The sequence below is a fragment of the Athene cunicularia genome (genome assembly GCF_003259725.1).
Source record: "Athene cunicularia isolate RWA chromosome 4 unlocalized genomic scaffold, athCun1 chr4_part2, whole genome shotgun sequence".
In the NCBI taxonomy this organism is placed as follows: domain Eukaryota; kingdom Metazoa; phylum Chordata; class Aves; order Strigiformes; family Strigidae; genus Athene; species Athene cunicularia.
The window spans coordinates 30,151,344-30,178,308 of NW_020799099.1; the positions used below are offsets into that span (position 1 = coordinate 30,151,344).

The window sequence follows — 26,965 nt, forward strand, 5'->3', positions numbered from 1 at the left end:
TTGTTCTTTGGAATGATGTTTGCAGTAGTCCATCATGCTAAGAGTAACTCAACTTAAAGCTTATTTGCACAGTGGTTTCAGTGTAAATTTGGTTCAGCATTGCCATGAAGATTTTTTGAGCTTTGTGCCATAAATGTCTTAAGCTTCCGTGTCTACTTTTTTTTGTGGAAAAAGAGGCATATTAACCTTTGACATAGCTATGCAAGAAAACTCACCAATGACTTAATCTTTTCTGAATAAAATAAATATTTCAGTCTAAATTGAGTTCACGTAAATAGTTGAATGTGCCTCACTTTAATGTATGAGCTACTTTAAGTGTCTATAGAATTGTATCAATTGTTTTCTTGTCATTTAGTGGTACATGGTTACTATAGTGCACATTTATAACCGCTGGAAGAACAGTGAACTTCGATGTTACGTGAACGGGGAACTGGCATCTTATGGAGAAATAACATGGTTTGTCAATACCAGCGATGTAAGTAATCCCTGTATACTAATACCTGGAGTTGACTATCTTGATTGATTAAATAGATATCTGTTGCCATTTTCTTAGAAATGTCTTCCATTCAATGCATTTTTAAAGAAACAAAATTAATAACTTGTTGGTAGAGGAGTAGATTTTTATACGTCTCGAAACTTAAAATTTATTTCCGCTGAGACCCCCAAATGCTTGTTTATGTAAAAATAATATTCCCTGATAATATGTATATTCTTTTGCATAATTTGCTTGTGTAGCCTAGATTAAACCCTATTACTGGGTTCTGTTTCGTTTTCAGACATTTGACAAATGTTTCCTGGGTTCTTCAGAAACAGCAGATGCTAATCGAGTGTTTTGTGGGCAAATGACATCCGTTTACCTTTTTAGTGAGGCTCTCAATGCTGCTCAGATCTTTGCCATTTATCAACTTGGCCTGGGTTATAAGGTATTTTAGAACTGATTGTGAAGTTTCCAAAGTTTAATTCTGATAAGACTCCTTATGATATGACAGATTTTAGGAATGTTGTGACACTTCAGTGTTGCTCTAAAAATGTTACTGTGTGATCTTTTTATGAAACTCTTTCATGTTTCTTCTATATGCCTATGTATCACCTCACAAACTACAAGTCAGCATTAATTAATTAATTTATTTTTTTTATAAAAAGTAGATTTGTGTTCCTGTTTCTTCTCAAAATTTCCACGTTGGCGATAGGGAGAGAGAGAGCACTGTTATCTCTGGCTAGGCTCTTCTTCATTGAGGCTGAAAACTGTAAATCAAGTATGATGTATTTGTTTTAGAAATGTAGCTTTATAGTTGATTGTGCTAGTCAGTTTCTTAATGTGTGAAGTTAGTGCTGAGGATTAGTTTTGTTGCAGTGATTTATTATTTGTTTTGTCATAGCCTGAGGGGCACTAATTGAAGACTGTTATTCCCTAGCAGCTGTACAAACATACGCTTAAAAAGATGGTTCCTATTCTGTCTGCTCCTCAATTATTAGTTCCCTCTGAGTGAACATTGCTGACTGTCATTCTGTTTCCTGGCTAATGTGTTTCTTTTACATTACCCCCCATTTTGGCAATGTCACTCTTCAGGGGTCAAAAAAATATAATCTGCAGTTCTAACTGTAAAACTGACGTTGAGTCAATGTTCTTATGAGACCCCTTCTTTCTGAAATATTGCTAGATTGAGGAACCAACGTTGTAATCATTTTTTGGCAATAGTTGTGTTCTGAACCATATTCTCAACGTGTGTATATTTTTTTTTTTTTCTTTTTTCTTTTTCCCTTCCTCAACCCTGCTCCCCAATCCAGGGAACATTCAAATTCAAGGCGGAAAGTGATCTCTTCCTTGCTGAACATCACAAATTGTTACTATATGATGGCAAACTGTCCAGTGCTATTGCTTTTATGTACAATCCAAGGGCTACAGATGCACAGCTGTGTCTAGAGTCATCCCCTAAGGATAACCCTTCTATTTTTGTTCATTCACCACATGCCCTCATGCTGCAGGTATTACATTTTTTGCATCGATTTGTAGGGTACAAATGATTTCTGTTTGAAAAACGTAAAAATCAAGTTTTATAGGGATTTGGTCAAGATGGGGAACTGCTGATAGGTTGGGGTTTTTTTGGTTGTCCCTGCTACAACCTCCCCTGTTTGTTTGAATTAATGTGGATGCACAAGAACAGTGGGGGGAAAAAAGTTTATTTTATTGAAGTGACTACCTAAAAAAAGTCAGTATTACAGAGACTGTGTTAACTTTAAAAAAAAAAAAAAAATCCCTAATTTCTGACATATGTTCACTCCTCTACAGATATTACCTGTCTCCCATCCTTTGCCCTGTTGATACCCTTTTCTTCCCTATGCTTTGAACACCGTAATCTTTTTATTTTATCAGAAGCTTTTCATGTGTTCTGTTCTAGAGCTTCTCTATTACTAAAGACTTGTTTTAGGGTTTGCAAGCCACCTCCTATATTCATCTGAAGGTCTACACTGTAGACTGTATCTAAAGCAGTAGGTCAGCCAGACTTGGCCAATTAGTGTGGCTGTGGCAGCCAGTTTGTACTTCTGGCCATTTCCTTTTATTTGATAGTAAATACAATTTTTATATGGAAGATATTTCAAACTATTTCTAACAAACCTTTGAAGAGTTTCTGCAGGAGATTTAAATATTTCTTTATTCTTCTTTGTCAGGATGTGAAAGCAGTCTTAACACATTCTATCCAGAGTGCCCTGCACTCCATTGGAGGGGTACAGGTACTTTTCCCTCTCTTTGCACAGTTAGACTATAGGCAATATTCATCGGACCACATTGACACAACTGTCTGGTGAGTGCATGTGCTTGCTTTGTTTTGTTCTTTGTTTCTTTTTAGGGAAATTACCTCGCGCTCCAATAAGCGGTGTAGTGGTTTAAATTGTATTGTGTAAAAATGAATTATGTCTAACAACAAAAAGGTGGCCTTGTTACAAGACAGGACCTTAAAGAGAAGTGTTCGTTTGTACCAAATTTTCTATGAAGGTTCACACAGAATCCAAGTTTCTACTTCACAATTTTTCTATGTAACAGAATTACAGACAATTTTCTTGAGCTTATTCCTGTGATGGAGAAAATCCAGGGGGAAAGCTTCAAGAGCAACTCCAGGAAGGATGAATTTTTAAGCTACCTGAAGTTATTCCTTGGAATTTTTTATGGGGTTTTTTGCCTGCAGGCTTTTTGGAAGATACTGTTATTCAGTGTTACTGCTGGGATTTTCCTCTGGTTTCAGCTCTGTTCCGACTCAGTCCAACTTTTGAACACTCAGGCACAGAAACTGGTGGAGCTCCCTAATTTGAGTAGTATTAAAAGCGAAGGGAATGCTTTTTAAATACCTGGTTAAGTTTGCTCTGTTTCATTGCAATTGTAGTTTTATGACTGTTTAAAGATGATCTACGTCTTGTTGCTAAGATGGGGTGGTCATGATGTTCCTTCGGCCCATTTGTACATTCCTGGGCCTCCCTTGAGCTGGATCAGGCTTGGAATCTGTGCGATGAGTCAGGGATGTGATTTAGTTGCAAACTGGCCCAGCAATAGAGGACTTTTCAGCTGGCTAAGGTCTGGGTTCATAGGCCCCAGTTCTGTGGCATAAGGGGAGTGGCATGAACGTTCCTTCTGGCAGCAACACAGAGTTGAATTAGCTTGAACCAATAATAAATCTTTGTCTAGAAAAATATCACCAATATCTACTCATCTGAAAGCAGTAGGAAGTGAAATAGCATTGGTTACTGATCTTGCAGAAATTTGTAAGTGAAGCAGAGGGAAGTACACACTTAACTGTTGCCTTTCTGCATTTTCAGAACATATTTTCAGAAGAACTTTGCTATTGCATGGTTATCTCAGAATCTAGACTTTCAAGTTAGAAATGCATTAATTAAAAGTAAGAAGTAAGAGCTTTCAAAATTTAGTCTTGCTTTTTGTTTTAAAAATTCTGATCTGAGCCTTTATCTAAACACATTAAATGTATCTCTGGGCTGTGTGATGGAACTGTTAGTACTTTGTGTCTCATTGTAACCCTTTAAAACATTTTTCCTTAATAAAACATTGTATTTTCCAGTTCTACTTTACTGGCTTTCATCATGGAGTTGTTGAAGAACTCCATTGCTATGCAAGAACAGATGCTTTCCTGTAAGGGCTTCCTTGTGATAGGATATAGCCTAGAAAAGGTAAAGCAAGTCTTTCTTGATGTCTTACAGTAACGTTGAATTTTTTTGAGATAAATACTTTTCCTAGACTGTTGCAGGGCTCTTCCTTAAGCTGACCTTCTTTTACAGTCTTCCAAAGCCCATGTTACCCGAGCTGTACTAGAACTTTGCCTTGCCTTTTCGAAATACCTGAGCAACTTACACAATGGGGTGCCCCTGCTGAAGCAGCTGTGTGATTATGTTCTCCTTAATCCTGCAATATGGATTCATATACCAGCGCAGGTAAAATTGCTTATTCTTATGAATAAGGTGTCTTATGATGTATCGATTCGAGAGTGTTAAGACTAAGCCTGGACCCCAAGAATTGTAGGTCCTGGCTCCTCAGCAGAAATAATACAGAAACTGTTTTCAGACTCTGGTTTTCTGCATGTAGCTGTCAAGTTTTGCAGGCTCCCAGGGTGTTCAGGGGGTTTGGAAACCTGCAGTGTCCTGCAGAACAGAGTTGGAAGTTGACTTCTGAAGTCCCTGACCCAGTCACTGACCCAAGTTTCAGTGTTGTAGATTGAGAAGAATTTTGGATGGGTTAGTTGGCAAAAACCCATCACTTTTAAGAGAAATTATCCTTGGGGTCTGATTTGAAGTCTTTATTTAAATCGACATATTCCCTGCAGACTATTTTTGTTTTGGTGAGTGTGTGTTCTCTTGAGAGCGAACAGCTTGGATGGAAACTTTCCAGTTGGTTCTACTTGAAACCTTCTTACCAAATTTTTTTGATCCCCTCCATAAGGGTTTGTTTTGCATTTCAAAGACTGCGACAGCATTAACAATGCTACTGTTGAAATTGTCGTAAAACTTTTGCTTGCTACAGCTAGGTTAAATCATTGCATATTATTTAAGTCATTATTTCTCAGAAGAAGGGAAAGAAGACATGTAAATAATTAAGCCTATAATAATTATGCACCTTTCTATAATACTTCATGTGTGACCCTGTTCTCAACAGAGAGGTTGGACTTAGATGATCTCCAGAGGTGCCTTCCAATCCCAACTGTCTATCATTGTGTGAATACTACACTTTCATGCTCCTATGAGTGTGGACTAGCTAAAAAAACCCCACAGCAGTTTTTTATTTTTAAAACACAGTTTTAGAAATAAAATTAATTTTTTCATCAGTTTGCAGGGTTTTTAAGAGCTTTGCGATTGAGCTATGCAGAAAAAAATCTATTTCTTTAAGACATCTTAATAAAGGAAATTTAAGAAAGCAGTTGTCTGTTGTGCTGCAGTTTTGCTATAATGATTCTTGCTCTCCGGATTGGGTGTTGTAGGTTCAGCTGGTACTGTACACTTACCTATCTACGGAGTTCATTGGCACTGTTAACATATATGGTGCGATCCGGCGCGTTGGGACGGTTCTCTTGGTCATGCATACCTTAAAGTACTATTACTGGGTAGTGAATCCTCAGGATCGCAGTGGTATAACTCCCAAGGGCATAGGTATGTATTCATTTCTACTCTCACAAGTGGTTTGTTTAAAAGAAATGTGTAGAATAGAACTGGAAATACTCCAGAAAGACTTTTATTTTAATGGAGTGGGTTCACTGTGACACTTTAAGCAGTGTGCATTTGCCCATAGGATGTTCTTGAAAGTGGTTTTTTCACCATCTAATGGAAACTTTTTTCAGAAGTCCTTTCTTCTGTCATCGAAGACCTACATGAATTAACACTTGATAGAAGTGATCAGAGAAATAGTAGGGTTTTGGAAGTGTAGAGCTGTGCCTGGGAGTGTGATCTCTTTAGGGAACTTGTTCAAGTACTGGACAGTCTTTGAATGCTTGTAAGATCTATTGATAATAGCAGTATAGCTGGAAACAAGCATACGGAGTCTGTCTGACAGGTGTAGGGATCTGAACTTGTTGGAAAAATGCTTAATAAGCATGCTTAATCCAGACAGTGAACTATCAGTGAAAGAAATAATAAGGAATTTAGAACAGGTGTTTAGTACTTGACACAGAACAAGAACAAGATCCTAAGAAAAAAAAAAAAACACCACAGGGGGTAGCTGCTTGCCGAAGAAATCCAGTTCTGTAAAAGGAACTGGGAGAAGTGAAATATGCACCAGCATAACACAAACATGTGCAGATGGAACTGACACAGATAAGAGAATTAATGCTGTTTGGAAGTCTGACTTTGTAACTCTTCTAATTGCTGTTGTGTGTTTTCTGGGGTTGGGCACACAGCCTTGGCAAAGGGTGAACAACCTACATCTCTACTCTCCCCTGTAAAGAAGAAAGGCTCTGGAATATCAGACAGAAGCAGGTGATGAGAGTTAGATGTCTTGGAATCAAGTGCTCCTTAGATGTGTCAGACTTCCTGTCACCACTGCCTCAAAATGACCAACCCTTCCTGTTAGAGGGTTGCAAAGATTGTTTTGTAGTATTTTGCATCCTGTAAGAAGCAAAACGTGTGTGTTCTCCTTTCTTTTTATTACAGACAGAAATTGACTTTAATTAGTTTCTGAACTGGATTTATTGAGCCTGAGGCAAGTGTGTGTGTAGGATGGGTAATCTTACTAATGCAGTTTAATGGCTTAATTTGACTAGACCAGTCTATATTGAAAATGTTCTTAAACCAAATATGCCTGTGGGCCTATACTGTATAAAACCAGACCCCTATGATCACGTATATTTGCTAGTTGGTTTGCACTTCGCTGAAGATTAAGATCATAAGATCTGTGAACCTATGAGCAAATGTAAAAACTATCCCTAGAAATGTATTTGCAACAGTTCATTTGCTTTCTGTATGAAAGCTCTTACTTGGCTTTGACATTTGGCTGCACCTGTTTTCTTAACCTTGCCTCTCCTGGGAACTGCTCAGTGTTGGGAGTATTTAAAATGTTTCAGTGAAAGTCTGCTTTATACAGGAGTGGCAGAAGCAAGTCCTTCTGACTTTGTTAACAAATTAAGTCATGGCTTTCAAGGTAATCTTTAGGTATAGCACTGTAAGATTGATTTTCTTTCTGTTGTGTATATAGCTGATGTGTAATAATGGCATGTAGTTCTTCCTTTGAGCTTTAGCAAAACTCTAAAAGCAATTGTAAACTACAAAAATTTGAAATCTGGAAATTCTGACACAAAGTTCTCATATCTGCCTTATTCCTTGCATGAAGTTGGTTCATAGACACTGCAAGGAAGTGGTAAAATCATGAAAAGACTTCAGAGGAGTTTAGAAACTCTATGGAATAAAAGTCTTAGAAGCAGCTCACTAGTTGGGCCTTTTGCTAATAATCAGTGATAAAACACATTATTGTCTTCTAGTCTGAAGTGGAGGGAATATAACTTGATTAGAATTGTCCCCTCTTTGGCCAGAAAAGGCCTTTTATTTTACTTTGTGAAAATGCACACTATGTCAATAACAACTGCTAATTTGCATTTCATATATTTACTTTTGCTTTGTAGACGGGCCACGGCCTACTCAAAAAGAGATTTTATCTCTGCGAGCATTCTTGTTGATGTTCATTAAACAGCTAGTGATGAAGGTAGGATAACTTTAAATTATGAAATTATGATAGGATGTCTAAGTTTCCTTTCATAAAGAAACGCCTTTAGTATAGTATTTTTTTCTAAGCACGTTGAATTTTGTAAACAAGTAAGTAAACAGAAATACCACGTAAGGTGCCTCTTTTTGTTGCGGTTCTTGCCACAAACAGCAGAGCTAAAGATGTGTTTTTCTCCTTTTAAAGCTATTTTTTATCAAAAGTGGAGCTGTTAAATCATTAACTTGGAAATGTTTGCTACTGGGGAAATAAATATTTATTTATTTTTATTTTTTTTTTACGAGAACAGTATCACCTGCATCAGAAGTGCTTAAAGACTTAAGAGCAGCATTTGACATTATATGCTGTGGGTTGGTGGGACAGAGAAGGATAAGAAAGAGTCTATCATTAAGTTTCACCACTGCATATTAGATTTTAGAGGAACATTGAAATTCAACAGTTCTACTGCTTATAGACTCTTCTTAACCTGTTCCTGTTGTAAGCTCTGACCTCTCTCTTCTCTCCCTTCTGTAGGCTGAGTTGTTTGTGTTTGAATCCAGCTCCCTTTTCCCTCTTGCCCCGTGTTACTAAGGAACCAGTATGCTGTGGGCTGTAGCCCCAGCAGCGTGGAGCAGTAACTACCAGAAAAGTTCTGCTCTTAACTCTTTTACTCTTACTTCAATTGGAGAACCAATTTAAAGGATCGGGCACAATTTAGCTATCAAACTCTTAACAGACTTTTGTTAAGTGTTATTTTCATTAAAAAAAAAAAAATTAAAAATTTCTGTCAGAGATTGTAACTTTGGCTGTTTTGGATAGTTTCTCAAGGTTGGTGAAAAGCGTATCTGTCATAAAAGGTTGATTCTTTTGCAAATTTTCTGTTTGTACACAGTGGTGCAAAATGTTTTCAGGAAGTGAGACTTGCTTTAAAAAATAAAAGTCCTAGAAATGAACAACTCTGCTTTTCCCTATCCTCATCCTGTTCTTAGAAACCATTGGTTTTGGTGTTTTTTGTTTTTTGGTTTTTTTTTTAACAAAAAGACCTCGAGGCATATTCCTGACATAGATGCCTTAAATGATTTAAATTTCTGCAAAGTTGATAGCAACTGGAGATGGGATTCTGTAGTGGAAAATAAGAAGCAAACTTAGCTGTAGGCATAGCTAATGGGCTTATAATTAAACATCCAGGTCTTTTGAATCTTCTTTGCCACCTTAATTTAATTTGTCTATTGATAGGAAGCTCTCAATTCAAATTATCTGTCTCAGTTATCATGTGTTACTCTTAACAATTTCATGTACTGTATTACTAGCTAGCTTATTTTCATACCTGTATTGGAGTTGTCTTAAAAGAACTTTTATAACCTTCAGTGGGTATTTTCTGGGCAGCAAAAAAAGCTACCTTCCATCTATGAAGCTATTATAATACCAAGTAAAACCGAATTTGTCTTGCGGGACTTGCTCTGTATATAACCACTGCTTGTAATAATGGTCTTTTGGGAACAGTACTTTTGTACTTGAAAGATGATAGTTAAAACCTGATTGTTTTTGAAGGACTATGGAATAAAAGAAGATGAACTGCAGGCTATCCTCAATTATCTGCTCACTATACACGAGGTAATTTTTAATTTGGGGGGTGTGTGGGTGGAGAGGTGTACTACATCTGCTGTTTGTGATCGTCAGGTATTCGAGTATCTTCAAATATTACCACCTTTGTGCCACAAGATGGCTCTGTAGAGGAAATAGCAAACATTGTCCAACTCTTCAGTGTAGTGTGCTTAATTGTCAATATTCTGGCAGTGATTTAAGCACTATGTTCGATGTTAGATTGAAGTTCATTAAGCCAGTAAGTCAAAATGGTTTCTTATGTTGTTCTGCAAACTGATTTACCAAGCAGAAAAACAGATGGTGAGGCTGACTTTAAAACAAAAGACAAAACCTTGTTTTATGCTGCCCAAGTAACGTTTGTTTTGTTTGTTTTTCCCTCTTTTTATTTTGCTTCTTAAATAAAGCAATAAAATTGAAAACATGCATTAAAAAATAAAGATGTATGTTAATGGCATCTAAGAGAAGCATATAAACTTAATTGGGAGAAAATGTTGGTTACCACTGATACATCTGCATCTTCATATTTTAGCACGAGGAAAAGGCACTTTATGCCAGATGCAACATCAAAGACAAGGGAAATGGGGACATAAATCTAACTGATCTCATCTCTGTAAGGGTGCTTGAAATGGGTAAAATAAGGAATTAATTGAACTACGCTTCGAGCAGCATGGATTTTTTTTCTTTTTTTGTTTACACCTATTTTTTCTTTTTATTCTCTGTGCTGGTTGCTGCTGCTTGGTAGCACCATGGTCAAGCAGATTAAATCATTCTACTTTATATGAAGATGTGAAAAATAAGACTCTTGGTAACATAAGAGTAACCGGAATAGCAGATGCTTTATATAGCCTTCAGATGAGGAGGTGATATTTTAACTATCTTAGCAGTTTGCATGGTCAAGTCTAAAAGACCCATGAGTGCTGAAGCCTACAGAATTGGGTATCTAGTTGTAAACTCAGGAAAACATCAACAATAAAAGGGTAAAATTCAGTCTTCTCATAGTGCTCATTCATCAGTGATATCTGCAATGCTAGCTAGTAATGCCAGATGAACACAGTTGTTCAGGGGGTGTAAAACTGGTTTTCTAATAGACAATCAGAATATTTGTTCAAAAGTGTTGGAAAGTAGGTTTTTAAAATAATACTACAAAGAATGGGAAAAGACAACAGTTGCATTTTGTGACTTCGTAGGTTATTTCTAGTTATAATTAACTTGGAACAAATTAGTAAACTGTAGCTTAGAGTGTTTTAGACTAATGGTATGGAAAGCTTTACGGAGCAGCTTGAATTACCCATTTTAAATGTCTGTGGCAGGTGGTGGAATTTTTTTTTTTCCTGGGGTGGATGTTTGTTAGTAGAGATTTTGCATTAAACACCACCCTGTGCCTCAGAAAACACGCAGCAGTTTATTTCTAGGTCTGGTGCCGTAAAAAATGGGGAAATATCTGTGTAAACAGATGAGCATTTGTATGGAAGGAAATAGCATAGTTTGATAGTCCTTTCCCTGTCAAAGACTTACAGACACAGATGTATCGCTTTCCACTGTAAAAAATAAAGGGTTTTTTTGGTAATATTTTTCTCCTGTCCTTGCCTTCCAGATCTCTAGCTCTTTGATCCTGGCCTAATTATTTTGGTCTTATACTCTCCAGATCATTTTGAAAAGTTCTGTAGTGGTTCTTTTAACAAAAACAACGTTCTCACATACATGCATTTTTAACTGAAATTTGTAACTTCTATTCAACAGGATGACAATCTAATGGATGTCTTGCAGTTGCTTGTTGCTCTGATGTCAGAGCATCCCAGTTCTATGATCCCTGCTTTTGATCAGAGGAATGGATTACAGTAAGTTTGAATTTTCTAAGTGAGCAAGAGGAGATGGGATTTTGACTATACTGTTGCTTGCTAGAATTCCCATGAAATCCGAAAGGTTCTTGTCAGTGGATATGTTGCAATCTTAAACTCCTCATCTTGGGAGATTTTTGTGTCCAGGTGCTCTTTTGACAAGAGGTGTTGTTGGATTTATTATCAAGGAGGGATTTTTTTTTTTTAATCTTTCCAAGCTGTCAGTCACACTTAAATAGGTAGTGATCAATTTGAGTTAGTCTGTACATTGATGTTAAGTCTTCATCTACTCGCGCTTAGTCTTCAGCCTCCTGCTATTACATGTTTTAGAACTCAAAGTGGGCTGACAAAAATTGGTTCAGATTTCTTCTGATCTTTGTTAGCTTTTTTCCCTTTTCTTTTTTTTTTGGTGACATGTAAAGCATTATGAGTCTTTTGCAGGAGAAACCTTTATTTAAATTTAGCACCTTGTAGTATGGATTGTTCACAACTTCTCTTTCCTAACAAACAGAAATTATTGTTTAGCGCTGCTGTGAGAGAAAAGTAGGTAAAGTAGCAAATTCTGCTAACTGTAAAAGCACAAGAGAAGATCTGCTAGAAAAAGACTGAAGTTATGACTTTGATTTTGTGCTGTGGCTCTCAGAGGGTGGTCACATTATTGAGCTTTTCTAATTTAAAATGAACCTGCCCGGACATAGTGGGGAAAAAATTGGATCAGGCAAACAAATGTAAGAACTATTCCTAGAAGGGTATGTGGAGTAGTAATTCTCTCACTGTGTAAAGGCAGAGTCTCATTTCATACATTTTGCTGCACCTTTTGGTTAACCCCTATTTATACATATATTTTTTTCAGTTGCTGTTACTCAAGAGACAACATTCAGGCACGTTCATAATTGTTTTCTCCCCTTTTAGTGCTAGGCTGAATTTTTTTTTTACCCATTTTCTTCAGCTTTGACTTCATTTGTATGGTAATGTATTATGCTATGGGAAACTAATAAAAACTCTAAATAATAAGGTATTTGAATGTCATGTTGGGTCTCCATTGCAATATGTTTGGTTTTATTTAACAACCAGCAGTAGACATTTTCTTTTTTATTAACGAGTATATGGGTAAGTCAGCATGAATAGTGAGTCCACAGTGAGAAATCACTTTGTTTTCCTGTCTCATTTGTTATATTCCTTCCTCCTGTATTGTCTCCAGTCACTTAATGTGTGGTTTGTATGCCTATTGATACATATACTTTTTGCAATTAAAACACCATATTCCTGAAATTTTAAAATAATTATCCAAAGCTTTATAAATACTTGGAGTTTTCAATAATTAAAATTTTAAAACTAACAGATCTACTGAAAAAATAAGCGTAAGGAAATATTTTTTTCCTATACAGTTCATACCCTCATCTGTTAAGACAATGAATGAACATTGTATCGTGGGCTTGCTCGTTTTTCTGATTCTATAGCTGCTGTGGCTGCAGCTTTCTCCAGGATAAATTATTTTTTTATAGATAAGTTTTTTAATCACTCCTAGGCTTCATGTAACTTCTGTTATAGAACTAGATTTTTTTTTGTCTTAGTTTAGATATCCTGGTTAATATTTTTAGGGATGCAAAAGTGAATGAGTATATAACAAGTGATGAGTGCTCAGTTCTGTATAGGTAAGGCCCAAAAACTTGAATAAGTCCCTTGAACTTCTACAACGGTCTGATCTAAAATGCAGTATTATAACATGGGATTTTTTTTTTTCATTCCCCCTAATAATCTGATACAAATGTCCTCAGAAATTTATACGGAAAATATTTACAGCAAAGGCTGAGTACCTACCTTTTGCTCCAATATAATTTCATGAAGCATTAGGAAATTAATATTTATTTTTTTTTTTTCAGAGTTTAGTAGTCTTTGTATATATCTGCTAAATCATATTTCACACATTAAAAAAATCTGTCCAATGCCATGAACCATAGCCCAACTGAAATCAGGTAGTGACATGGTCATATGCACTTTACTGTCTAAAAAGTAAGCAATGAAAAAAGTTATTTGTAATTGATAAATACATTTAGATGTCTTGTATTTTTATGGGGGATTTACAAAGATCGAAAACTTTCATTTGTTATTCCTCACATTGACAGAAGGCCAGTATTAGAATTTTTCACTGTGTAAATAAACTTCATTTAATAAAAGGTTAAGTTTTAATGTATGCAAATAAATGTTTGAGGAGTTAAGATTAAATACTAGTGCGATTTCTTTTTATTTGGGGAGTGAAAGGCATAGATACATGTGGTGAGATCTGTGCAATATTGCAGATTGAATTGGTAATGTCAAATATATTTAAGGTTACTGGACACTGTAAGACTGTCCAATTGTTTATTAATTTACCAGACTTCAGTCAGTTGCATAGACACTTTCTTTGCTGTGTTTGTTGCATGCTCATTTTCTTTCTTGGAAAAACTGCAGCCAGAGCTGTTCATATAGTATCTAGTACTTTGCTACAGACATGCCCCTTGCTCCCTTCAGCTTTCTTCTTAAACCTCCTTAGTGTAGAATCATAAGTGGGTGTAGAACATAATCATAAGGAGGTGAAGAGCAGAGACCAATGTAGGTGAAATAAGAAGAATGTCTCCTGACTTGGTGTCTTCCTCCATCCCTCCTGAGGGAGCAACACCATTCACAGGTGTCAGATATTAGTGCTAGTAATAAATCTCCCTCCACACATGGCTAGTCCTATCCAGCCACATTTATACTGAAGCAACTGCTTGCTTAGTTTTTTGGATAAAATACCAGATTGACACAGTTCTCAATAGAGGAATTGCAGCAGACTTTCCCAGCATGTCTTACGTATTGATAGTTGGGAGATATTTAAAGTTGATTAAAAATCTCTAAATGTAATTATAAAATGTGAAATCACAAACTATTGTGCCATCAGCAGAAACATCATGCTGGTTTTTGTAGTCTTATGAATAGTCATGCTTTTAAATTAGGCTCACAGACAAATATATTTGCAGTCTACTGCAGTTCACTTGTCACAAAAATGGCTATTTCAACCGTTTTAGGAAGCCTTGTGTTTTCTCCACTTAGGGTGGTCTACAAGCTTTTAGCATCACAAAGTGAAGGCATCAGGGTGCAAGCTCTGAAAGTGATGGGATATTTCTTAAAGCATCTCGCTCCAAAGTAAGTGCTAGTTTCAGTCTTAAACCCCCCCGAAAAAGAAGGAAAAAAGGTAGGTTGTGATACACACGTGCCATATATTATTTTGTGTATATGTATATGTACACACACGTTTTTTATGTAAAGTAAAAAAAAGCTATATTGGAGGTTAATCACTAAATATGCTTCACTGAATAAGAACTACTATTCTTCAAGTACTCTTCAATTTGTTTGTCATTAATACATTTCTGATGTGGTAGAATTATTGGCAACTAGTAACCAGGCATTATCGCTTCCTTACCAGGTTCATGCTTGCAGTACAGCTGCCTGCTTTTAAAAGTGCTCTTTTTCCGTGATTCCACTGGAATTGATAGCAAGAATTAGACTGCTGAGATTGAACCCTGTGTTACTTCCCGAGAACTAGATTGAATATGTCTCAAGTTGACTACAATAATAGATAACTATTGAGATCGCTGTCCATGGTTGTATTTTTGAGTGAAATGAAGATAAAAATGCCCTTTCCTTAGTGTTGATCAAGAAATCGCTAAGGATGCGTTTCAGCTTTTTGGGCTTGTGGGTGAGGACTGCATTTACAGAAGAAAGTTAGCTGTCTTCTGTTTGTCTTCAGGGAATGACTTGTCTTTTCAGAATTTGAATCCTTGCCCTTTTCGTTAACTAAAATCGATAGACTTAAGGAACAAAAAAGAAAAAGATGTTTCCAGTGATTTCATATTTCTTGGGGCAAATTTTTAATCTTTTTTTATCCCCTAAGGCAAGTAAAATATGTAAGTTTATTTTATCTTTCTATCCTATTTTAGGAGAAAAGCTGAAGTCATGCTTGGACATGGATTGTTCTCTTTGTTGGCTGAAAGGCTGATGCTTCAGACAAGCTTAATCACCATGACCACATACAATGTCCTATTTGAGGTAGTAATATACTGTAGTTAGGATCCAATCTTCCTAATTACTTGTAAGACATTGTTAGAAAATTGCTTACATATTTGTGCTGATATGTTCCAGATGACATTAAACCTTGGCGTGATGCAGCTGAGTGCTGCTTTTTTTTTTCCAAAGCTCACTACTTGAGATTTCCTCCCCACCCCCATTAACTTGATTATGCTTGTTACGAACAATTCTAGATAATAAGTAACCTGAATGTCTCAAGCAGACACTCGTATATATGTGGAATTTTATTATAGCGATGATCTTGCATTATGATGATTGTTTTGGCTAGATTCAGGTTTCTTTTCCACTGTATTTAAAATAAACGTGCACTTAAGAGAAAGCAAAAGAAAAATAGTGCAGAGTAAAATTTTAAGAACGGGATGAAATAAATTATCAAGAATGACAAGTGAGTTTTTTTGGATAAGTTTTAGAACCATGGTGAAATAATGATGATTCTGTATGAAAGATGTATCCAACTATTTTTCAGTAAGCTGTCTTTATGAACACTAACGTGGCAACTTCTTCGTTCTTGCTAGATTCTGACTGAACAGATTTGCACTCAAGTGGTACATAAACAACATCCTGACCCAGATTCAACAGTGAAGATACAAAATCCCCGTAAGAATGTTACATGTTTCTAAGTGCTGCTGTAAGAAAAGTCTGCTCTAAAAGAAGACATGAGACAGCTTATTAATTCCCTCCACCAGTCTTAATTCTGATCTCAGTTTTACATCGTCTTTCATAAAAAGGAAAGATAATGTGCATTTAGTTGGAGTTATTTAGGAAGCACGTCTCTTGCTTTTTCAAAGACGTTTTATGGGTCTAAATGTGTATGTAGTTCATAACTTGCCCTTTTTGGCTGTGCAGTCGTGTTATGAAATGGTTTTTCAAGACTTGCACGCACAGGATACTTTGATTTAATACACGTTAAGGTTCCAGCAAAATTCTGATTGCATTATTTAGTGATGTCAGACTAAATTACCTGAAATATGGAAACAGCCTTCATCTTAAATTACATTCAGTATGACAGCACTAGATGGGAAGTAGGAGAAATGTATCTACCCACTGTTTTGGTTAGCTTACTTTATGGGAAATATCTTGATATGAAACTTTAGATGTCTTCTGAACTAAGAGAAAATACTGATCTCCTTTCCTGAATTATATGCATTATTAATGTGCTCTGTATATAATACAATGGACTTATGATAGCTTTGGGATTTCATTTTTTTCTGGAGAAATAACAGATTTTTCACTTTCATAGCTGCTTTGTTATTAAATGTAGGTCATAGTTGTGGGTTTCCTTCATGTTGAAAATGGGGGGAAGAGGAAAGAAATCAAAGCAGATACGGAGGAAAGCAATCTGGTTGCAGTATGCCATTTGCATCCTGGTGAATCTGTATGAAGGAAGAGATGGGAGGAGACTTCTGTTACTTTCTCTTAAAATTTTTAAATTGGCAGTCACTGCTGTGGTTACTTAAAGATTATTTGAGGTATGAGTCTGGAATTATCCAGGTCTAGCAGGAGGAGTTGCTTCTAGACTGCCTTTTTAAGGTCAGAGGTAATATCAAATAAGAAATTTATCTTTTGAGAGAAATTGTGGGAGGTTTACTGAAACTATCACAGTGACCGGGTTCAAATTGCAGCCTAATTTATTTACAAAGTTAACTTTTCTTTTAGAGTAACAAGATCAGTGACTACCCCGCAACTTCAAAAAGGGGAATGTACACACAGTGTTTACTGTCTCCTAAAAAATATAGAAAACATTATGCTCATAAAGGTGAAATTTTACGTTGGGAGGGTTTTGTCCCCTTTCTCAAACCTTTTTTTTAATAACAGAAATTGTTAAATATAATCAGAAGTTTTTCAGATTCTTTGGAAATTCAGTATTATTGAGGCAGAGCAAAATCTGTGCATTTTTCTCCTATAATGATTTTATAATGGATAGATTGCACTATGTGAATTTCCTTAGAAAAAGGTTCTGACAGATTCTGATAGCTTGTCATTCGTCGTGCAATAGCATTTGTGTTGGTTAAACTTAGTAATTCAAAAAAATTTCGGAATAATTTAGCCTGGATTCTATTTTCTTCAGCCTGCAAATCCCCCTGATGGTGACCAGGTTTGAGGAGTCTTGGAAGAAGGGATCTGTATTAGTTAAATCTTCTACTCAATTAGAGATGTGCTTTTTCTCAGTATAAAGCTTTTTTTTATATAGCATCACTTTTTTTGTACAAACAGTATTGGAAGATGTCCTGTATTTTGTGCTGTGCTTACTACTAATATTTTGTTGCTTGTGAACTATTTTACAGAGATTTTGAAGGTTATTGCAATCCTGCTACGTAATTCTCCACAGTGTCCAGAAACTCTGGAGGTTCGGCGAGCCTTTCTCTCAGATATGATTAAACTTTTTAATAACAGCAGAGAAAATAGGAGGTAAGATAGCTTGCTGTATGTGCATGTATACAGAGGAAGTAGTAAGCTCTAGTAAATCAGACTCATTAAGCAGATGCTGCTTCATTGCTGTTCAGCAAATTCTGTAGTCTAGTATAGTCTTCAATATGTAAAATTAGAGAAGCTTACACATAGCAGTTTTTTAAAACATGTTGAATTCCTGACTTAGCTCATGTATATTTCTAAGATGTATTTTGAATTTTGATTAAGTAGTGTGTGTGTGTTTTTGCAGGAGTTTGTTGCAGTGCTCTGTCTGGCAGGAGTGGATGCTTTCCCTTTGCTGTTTTAATCCCAAAACTTCTGAGGAACAGAAGATAACTGAGATGGTGTATACCATATTTCGAATTTTGCTCTACCATGCAATCAAATACGAGTGGGGTGGCTGGCGTGTTTGGGTGGATACCCTGTCGATCACACATTCAAAGGTGAGTGTTGGATATAGTTGGGAAATTTTGTTATGCAGTGTAATTAGATGTAGAGCTCTAAAAGTGCTGTATCACACAGTGAGAGTAGTCTTGAAGCGAAGAACAGTACTTAAGTAGAAGCCCAGTGTTTTTACCGGGCATAACTTTCAAATATTTGACAATTAAGCGTTGTTGCTTGAACACAAATATTTTTTTTTGTTGTCGCTGAAATTGTGATAGTTTGTACTGAAAATGGCATATGTTTTCAGAAATGAGGTAATCAAATCTCAGGAGGATTTCTGAAAAATTTTAGTCCTGGTTTTGCTTTTAAATAATGGCATGAACACAAGGTGGCGCACCATATCTATTCATAAACAAAAATACCTTTTGATAACGTCAAAAAGCAGTAAAACAAACCAGTAAAAAGCAAAGAAATCAAAGTTAAGACAGATGCTTCAGCTGTTAAGCTGCCATGGGATACAGGGCAAGAACACAAATCCTTGTGGTATGAATGAGACTATTACCCTGCATTATTCTTCCGTCGGAGTTTTTGTTGTCGTTACAACCAGAATTATAACATAAAAGTTTTTAGTGGATCTTTGAGCAAGGCACAGTAGGATAAAAGATAACTGCCCTGCCTTATTCTGAACCAGTGTGGGCCTCATACTTATTCTGGTTCCTCAGAAATACTTACTTAAGATGAATTAAATCATAAATTATGTATTTCTAAATATGTGCAACGTAACAGTGCAAAAAGGACATCTGTGAATCCTGAAGATCACTTTTAGGAATTGTTAGCATTTTTGAGGTCCTTGACTTTTTTTTTTTCCTTCTCAAAATTAGTCAGCCTCTGCACACAGCAAGAATACTGTTACTTTGCAGCTCTGTTTATTGCATTCAGAGCTTGGTGGTGGATTATTGGGTTACGGGGAGACAAATGTAGAAATCTATATAAGAAGTGTGTGAAATAATATTGTTAAATAGTCACTTAGCTAAATGGAATCCAGGTGCAAAGAATCCAGGGCCAGATTTTAACCCTTATAGAGATTATGTTTTAGTTGTTGAAATAGTCTTAATCTCCTTTTGCGTCAGCTCTGCAGTCTTCAGAAAACCTGTTTCCTCTCTTTCTCCCAAGATGCAGAGGGCATGGGTGGAGTAGATTGTACAATGGCAAGCTGTAGCCAGAGTAAAGATCCCTAAGAGTTTATAGAAACTGGCATAATTTAAAGCATTTCTGTGATTGCTGGGGAAAGATGGAGAGGTGACTGAAGGAAGATCACCTTTCCACCTCTGTTATCCAGAACTTTGGTGTATTGAATTTAAAAATTAACTAGCACATGATCTTATAAGCTGTAGTTCTAGTCTTAGACTTTTTGTAAGATAATGTGATGTTGGAAATCTCATTTAAACAGCTTCTGTGTCAAAATGATTATATGGATTTTTGTTCATTGTCTTCATTGACTTAATGTGACTAATCAGAGGTCTAGAGTTCATGGAGCAAAGCCCGAGATTTTTAATGTGATGCCATGGCCCATTGTTGAGAAAAACATGGGTTTAGAAAATACCAAAAAAATTGAGGTACAGCTAATGTTACTTTTGGGTTTTTTTGTTTTTATTTTTTTTTCTCCCCCCCAAAAAGGCTGTATGTTTTTGTGCAATACTACAGTGAATGAGAAAATGACATGCTTCACTCTGTGTTCCTCACTTCTGGTTCCTGGCATGCTGGTGTAGTGAGGTACCATTGGTTGTAGAAGTAACTTTCTCTCTCAGTTTTCCCAGGTCTAACTTTGTTGGCTTCCCGGTCAAAATGCAAGGACTGTTCATTCTTCCAACCTACTTTCTCTTAAAGTTGAACAATGTCAAGGTTAGAAATGTGTGAGCGTGGGCAGAGCTAGCAGCGGAGTGGTGGTGTAATTTGGAAGGAATTCTACAGGAGTTCAGTTTGTTTGGACACTGGTGCTAATCCAATTCAGTTGTGCTAATCTGCTCCTCCACATCCAGTGCCAGAAGCCTAAATGAAAATGCTTAAACAACAAACGCACCCAACAAATTTAACAACAGTGATACGAACAATGATGCAATAATAAAGGATTTTAAAATTGGATTTTTTTCACCTTTATTATGTATTTGCTGTTTGAACTTTTTATAAATACTACATGCAATTTATGCAAGTAGCAGTATAAAGCTAGGTGATATTTCATAACTCTTTTAATTACATAAACATAAATTAGTATAAATCACAACAAAACTCCGTGGTAAAACCTTACTAATCCTTTGAAAATGCCTGTATAAACAGATATTAATACCTAATAATACTGAATTTTTAATCCCTTTAATTTTATTTATTTTGAATATTCATGTATCTTCTTACACCGATATTGAGATCCATAGAGATTCACACGTACCATAGCGTAGACATAATTCAGCGGGCAAATTGTTCGACAGTACGTGCATCTCAGATGTTTTTGATTTCTAACATGCTTTCAAAGTAATGTGGGAATTATGGGAACAAAAATATTTCCTTAACATTGCTAAGAGAATAAACAATTTGTGGTTTTATTATTTCATCTCTAATTGTATTGGGTTACTGCTTATTTTTCCTTTTTACAACCCTTTGCGCCATTCTTGCCACTAATTTATAACACCATTCTATGATGAAGAACTAGTACATAAAGGACCAGTGTTACAGAATTGGATAGGTTTTGCAGAGCTACACATCAAGATACATGCAGCTGCTATAAAAAGCCAAAGAAACTCAATTGCAATTTTATTGTCCAGTTTGATAGATTTCCTGCCACCTTTGTAGCAGGGAAGCTGTTTGTCACTGTAACCCTCTCTTCCAACAGCTGCACAATGTTTTATAAGCAGCAACGGCTTTTCTAGCATAATTGCACTGCATCGGTTTCCTTACACTCAGAATTTAGAAGGTGCGAGTCACCTTTTTAAAGTCACATTTCTTAGTATTCCTCACGTATTTCGCTCATGTCCATATTCCAATTTTTATGTATTCCAGATATTAACACAGTGTATACAAAGGTGTTTAATCTGTGGCTCCTAGGTCAATAAAAATATTAATGAAAACATTAAGTCACAACTCTGGTTCTAACTGGCTGGTGCTGAATTTATGAAAGCATATAAGAACTTCTGTTTTTTAAATACCGTAACTATGCTAGCTGGGCCTTAGATTTTTATCTGTCTAGCCATGTCACTTCGTAAAAAGGACCAATGATTTTGGGGTTAATAATAGGAAACAGGTAAAGAATGGTGGACAACTTGCCTTTTTGACCTTTCGGCTTCTCCAAGTTTTTAAAGAATATAATGATTTACACAGTATAATGCACTCCTAAATTATCTGAGTGTTTCAAGCTACTGCAAAGAACCAACATTTGCTTACTTCAGGCCCTTAAATATATTTTACTACTTAAAGGTTGCTTCATGTTACCATATGGTTTGGTTAAAGAAAAGATATTTGGGTAAATTCTGATAATTTTTTTTAAGTAGGCCAAGAAATTTTCATTGAGTAAGGCTCAGAAATGTTTTGTTATTGCTGTATAAGTGAAAAAATTTTGTTCAGTGGCCTGAATGGGAAGAAGTATAATCTTAAAACGTTAGTACTGTGACTTTAACATGTGGTGTATTTCTAAATAATTGTTAGTTTTCAGTCTAAGGAAGTACAGTTGCAATAAAAACAGTGGTGAACGTTAAGTAAATTTGTAGGTTCTCTGATGCCCCACTCATTTAATACAGGAGAAAAAAAAACAAAAACCAAGATGCGCACAGCACTTACAATTTACATGTGTTATGTTTTCCTGATTTTCCTCGCTGTCAGATGAGGGAAAACTGGCAAAAGCAGCAAAGATTAGGTGGTGGAGGAGATAATATATGATGCCAATTTAAAAACTAATTTGCAGAGAAGTAAACATAGCTCAGTAGTTACAGAAAGTAACAGGCCATCAGGATCTTTTGAATCGAAATCCCACTGACATTCATGAGTAATTATTGAGGACAGTTTTCCTCCGTTTTTTCTGCTGATCTTGAAGAAGGTAGGGTCTTCCACAGTGGTCTGTGCAGGCATGTTTAGTTCTGGGACGTTTTAAAGGCTTCAGATGTTCTTCAGTCCTCTGAAAAGTGTGTCTGCATTGTCTAGAGGGGAAGCTGAGGTAGGTAGCCAGGAGGGTCCATGTACTACGGCAGGTTTTTGCTTTTCAATTGTGCGCTGCCCAGTGCATCCAATGGTATAAATAGTTATAAAAAAATATTGCTTAGTCTAGATAGAAGTGATTCTTGGAGCGGGGAGGGTGGGCAGTGTCACCCAGCTTACAGACAGCAGAAGGAATTTGGGGACTAGACTGTGCAGCCTCCCTTAAAGCTGAGAACCCTCCAGAACGTGTGGTCATGACACAATCCTTTACCTTTCCTAGGTGTTTCCTTGTTACAGCTTCTTTTGTAGTAGGCGTGTGGGAGGGCTTTTCCTAGCCAATGCCTCTGAGGAGAAGAAAGTATTTTCATTATTCAGCAGGCAGAAGAGTTGGGAGGAGAAATCTGTACCATTGATGGGCTCTTAACATGGAGCTCCTCCATCTCATCATTCGCTCAGTTTGAGTGGAGTGTCATCAGTAAAGCTGCAGGATGCTAAAATCTGACTGATTCAAACTGAAAGAAGAGTGTGAAATGGGGGATAGGAATAGAGTGAGCATGGCAAACTGAGATTTTATGAAGCAGCAAAGAACAGAATAGCTGGGTAGAGGAAGCTGCACAGAAGCCTTAAAAGAAGAGTGTAATAGAGATTTGCTACTGGTTGAGAAGAGCCAGAGGTCTCCAAAGGAAGAAATGGGGAAACATTAGCAGTGGAAAGGACTGATGCATGAAGAGGCAAACAGCTAGGAGAGAGTCTTTCTAAGCAAAGATGACCTGAAGAGAGAATGGATTCTCACCTGTATAACTTGGTATAAAAATCCTTGGAAGATGGGACCTGTCTGCAGCCTCAAGATTAGTCAGTAACTTCCTTTGCTGTTGAGGCAGAGTTTGAGGCAAACCTCCTCCATGCTTGCCGCTACCTGTGTTCAGGTTCTGCCTGTCTTATGGCTGGAGGGACTGACTTGGGCTGCTGGGCTGTGAGTTGAAATGATGGATGTGGAGTCTGTGCTACAGAGCTGCCAGCAATGCATGGGGAGATTGGAAAAAGTTGTCTAAAAAGAGAAGTGCGCAAGACCTGTACCTGGGTATTATGGCACTGCAGAGTGGTAAACGCTGAATTTAGTTACAACGTGGGTTTTTTAATAACTGTATCAAATATGTACAAGGCAGAATTTGACAGTCTGCTGAACTGTAGGAATGGTGGCAGGGCTTGAGATAGGAAACATATACTTTGAGAGGATAATACGCTCATATCTTGCAATTCAAACAAATGAAAAGCAAAAGTTGCATTAGTGAAAATGTACAAATACACTTTTGGTATGCTGTTTAAATTTATTATTGTATGGTGATGTAACAGTAAGCTAATACCTTGATTTGAAAATAAACCACTGCCAACACACATAAAATTATCTCTCAGATAAGCAAAGACTTTTACGTATTATATTGACTAGTTCTTGCTTTCTTATTCTAGAAATTATTTGCTTGCATATTTTTTTCCCCAGGCTGAAGAGAAAAAAGGCAAAAGTATTGCAACTTAGATGAAAATGCAGGAACATCTTGGTAGAGTGGTTTTGTCCTCCCTACCCACTCTGTGTCTGTGAATGCTTTTTTTGGTTGGAAGCTTAGACTCCTTCTAGAAACTTCTCCTATATAGTGTCCCGCAGAAGCTATGTCGGTTTGCTTTTCTTAGCTTTCTTCTATGAACCACTCAGAAATAACTCAGAGATGGCTGTAAGGCAGTGTATGATGCACACAGTACCTTTCTGTCTTTCACTTCACCAAACTGAAAATTAGGTTTGATATCTTCAGATATTGTGCCTCCCACCTAACCAGACCTCGTTTTGTATGGAGATTCGTTTCCACTTTTGAACAGTAGTGTTGCTAGAGGAGAAGTGGGAAAAACAGGTCAACAAAAGTCCTTGTTAAGATTTTAAGAGTTGTAATGCTTTCTGGACTTAGGAAGAGTTTATTGATGGTGTCAGCAGCACAGGAGCTAGTTTGCACTGAGCAGACTCTATAAGGGAACAGCAGTACTATATAATTGTCTGACCTGTCTGGCAGACATTCCCTCCTTTTTCTACTCTACAAAATTGCCCATGTGATAATCAAAAAAAAGGGACAAAATCTTCACATATAGCTAAAAGATTTTCCCTATGTTATTTAATTTAAATGTCAATCATCTTAACCTTTTTCATTGCCATATGCTAACTTTTCTCCTTGGCAATTAGTAAACATTGGACGTCAAATTAAGTTAAAATTAATGGCAGAGGCAAATGCAGTTGTTGGCTCACGAGTGTCTTTAACTAGTACTGCGTAGACATGCATTCCAAGGATTGCAAACAGCTATGGATTAACCATCAAATGATGGTGAAGATTAACGATTGGCCTTTTAGCTCACTAATTTAGAACAATTTCTAGTAATTAATTTTGTATTATCAGCTTTACAGTTGCAAATGCCTTAAGGAAAATAAAAAATGACTCAAGTACACTTAAGATTCTTCAAGCTAACAGTTGTCTTATAAATTGTTGCATGCTTACAGATCCTAATGGTTAATCTTCAATACCTTTATATAGTATCTCTGTCCCCTTGTATTTAGTAATCATAACTTCTACTTAATTTTGCAGTTTCGTTGATACGACTTTTGTTAACCTTGGGTATTTTCTTTGGAGGATGTATTGTCTGGCTTTGTGACCCTGTGTGCTTCCTAAATGTAACAGGCAGTGTGGGGGAAGAATTGTCCAGTGCCTCCATCGTAGTGCTACTGTTTCTTGGTTTCCTGTCAAACAAAATTACAAATTAAAAAGAACTGCTCATATAGGTTTGTTAAAAAGTTGGATTTTACAAAGCAGTATTTCTTTTTTTTTTTTTTTTTTCTAAGATGGTAGAGTAGATTTGGAACAAATGATCCAGGGGAGATTTCATCTCTTGATTTTTAAAACCCGGGCTGTACAACTTTCCGGATGCTGCCATCCAATCCACGGGCTGGGCTCAATGTGTCGGAAAGGGAGCTAAAATCAAGGGCTGGGCTAGATCATCTAAGGTTACTTTCTGGCCTTAACCTCAGTGATTCCTTGAAGTTCTAGGGCAAAGCAGCTGTAACAGAACTGATGGTATGCTTTAAGAATTCGTCTAAAGTTGTACTGCTTCATGCTTGCAATTTACTTTAACCAGGTTGGTAATTTAATAAAGCACTTAAGTAGATTGGGCTGCTGGAACTTAAAACTTTGTTACTGTTAATGCTTGTTGTGTTTTGTAAGTGTCCTAGTTGAGCTAGGGTAGGGTTTCCCCAGCAGAGAGGGGGAAGGGATCTCTAGCCGGGTTATTCATACCATGTTGATGTCAGGTTGGGCGCGGGAGCGCAGGAACGTTTTCCTTTGTGGCTTTGGTGGCGGGGAGTACGGGGCTGTCTGTAACCACTGAGGTATTTCTCTGTATATATTTTGTCTTGCTCACTGTTATTACTGTTTATTGTTATTATCATTGCTACTGTTGTTGTTCAGATTGTTTATTACACTGTTGTATTAAATTTCTTCTTATTTTAACCTGGGGTTTGTGCCCTACTTGTGTCCAAGGGGGAGGGACAACGGCAATGTGGTCTCCGGTCCTGGCAGGGCTTAAAACTATCACACACATACATAGAATTTTTATGAGATCCAAATGAATGAGTTCAGTATGTAGGAGAACAAGAAAACGTGCATTCATATATTTAGTAAAATGTGCTGTTCTGCTTTGTCTATGGAAAGTGTTTATGATAAAGAAAATGGTTTGAAAAAAACCAAACCCTCAGCTGCATCTTATATGTTGGGAAAATTTTGAGAACTAATCTACAGAAAAATAAACACTTCAGTTATAGAAAATAAATCTAAATCCTAAATAGAAAGGTATGGATATACTAAATTGAATGACAGTGTAATAAAAACTTGGTTAGTCCAGTGAGATTTCCATTCAACACGCAGCTGTTTATTTGGGCAAATTAATTTTAATCTGTATGTGTATAGCTGGATTTTTTTTTATGTATCTAAAAAACAATAATAGTTTTTTTCAGTTTATCTGTAGGGAGGTCTTCTCACGTTAATCATATTTTGTAGCTCTTATGTGCCTTTTAGACTGGGTGAATAGCATTTACCAGAGGAAAAGTCCTCTGGAGCATTTTAGGTATTATTTGGAGATACCCAGGATTTTGGCTTCATTACATGTTTTGCTTTGCTATGACTTTGTGGGATTGTAGTTTTTTATGTAAACTTCTCAAAAGTTTATTTATCTTAGTGGATTGTTGGGCATACTCAAGGTGCTAAAATCATGCAAAAGCTCAGTGATAGTAAGTGCCCCTGCTACTCTAACACAGTGTCCCCATTACAAAAAAATGGAGATTGTCAGCTCTCTTCAATGTAATAATTCCCTGGATGTTATGCTGTTGCATTTTTATCTGCATCCTATACAGCTACATGAATGGAAGTAGCACGATAACTCTGGTTACCGGTGACTGTAATTAGCTGAGGAAATAACACAAGTGTTAACTAGAAATATTAAACTTTAAACATTTTCACTTCTTTTGCTAGATGGAATCTTTAAAACTCTGAGTGCTTCTAGTAAACATTTAATTTCCTGTCTATGGGATCAGGATAGGATTTTAGACTCTGGTGTTACTGCTTTTTCTTTCCTTTGGCCAGGAGTAACAGGACACTTAAGGAAAACTCGCTCTCAGTTGAAGTCATCTCCAACGTGCACCATACAAGGACAGTATCCAGTATAAATCTGGGAT

The 26,965-nt window shown here is 36.6% G+C and overlaps 1 protein-coding gene across 4 annotated transcripts in view; it reads left to right on the plus strand.

The window, feature by feature from the left end:
* Nucleotides 1–26,965, plus strand: part of LRBA (LPS responsive beige-like anchor protein) — a 404,059-nt gene that overhangs the window by 50,690 nt on the left and 326,404 nt on the right. For all 4 annotated transcript variants that reach the window (XM_026847510.1, XM_026847512.1, XM_026847511.1 and 1 more), the window contains exons 7-21: nucleotides 356–475; nucleotides 777–923; nucleotides 1,789–1,986; nucleotides 2,671–2,804; nucleotides 4,068–4,176; nucleotides 4,285–4,437; nucleotides 5,478–5,646; nucleotides 7,608–7,687; nucleotides 9,236–9,298; nucleotides 11,030–11,127; nucleotides 14,200–14,292; nucleotides 15,087–15,195; nucleotides 15,750–15,831; nucleotides 17,520–17,643; nucleotides 17,894–18,086. In XM_026847510.1, the coding sequence (XP_026703311.1) occupies nucleotides 356–475; nucleotides 777–923; nucleotides 1,789–1,986; nucleotides 2,671–2,804; nucleotides 4,068–4,176; nucleotides 4,285–4,437; nucleotides 5,478–5,646; nucleotides 7,608–7,687; nucleotides 9,236–9,298; nucleotides 11,030–11,127; nucleotides 14,200–14,292; nucleotides 15,087–15,195; nucleotides 15,750–15,831; nucleotides 17,520–17,643; nucleotides 17,894–18,086 (1,872 nt within the window). The remainder of the gene's footprint in view (nucleotides 1–355; nucleotides 476–776; nucleotides 924–1,788; nucleotides 1,987–2,670; nucleotides 2,805–4,067; nucleotides 4,177–4,284; nucleotides 4,438–5,477; nucleotides 5,647–7,607; nucleotides 7,688–9,235; nucleotides 9,299–11,029; nucleotides 11,128–14,199; nucleotides 14,293–15,086; nucleotides 15,196–15,749; nucleotides 15,832–17,519; nucleotides 17,644–17,893; nucleotides 18,087–26,965) is intronic.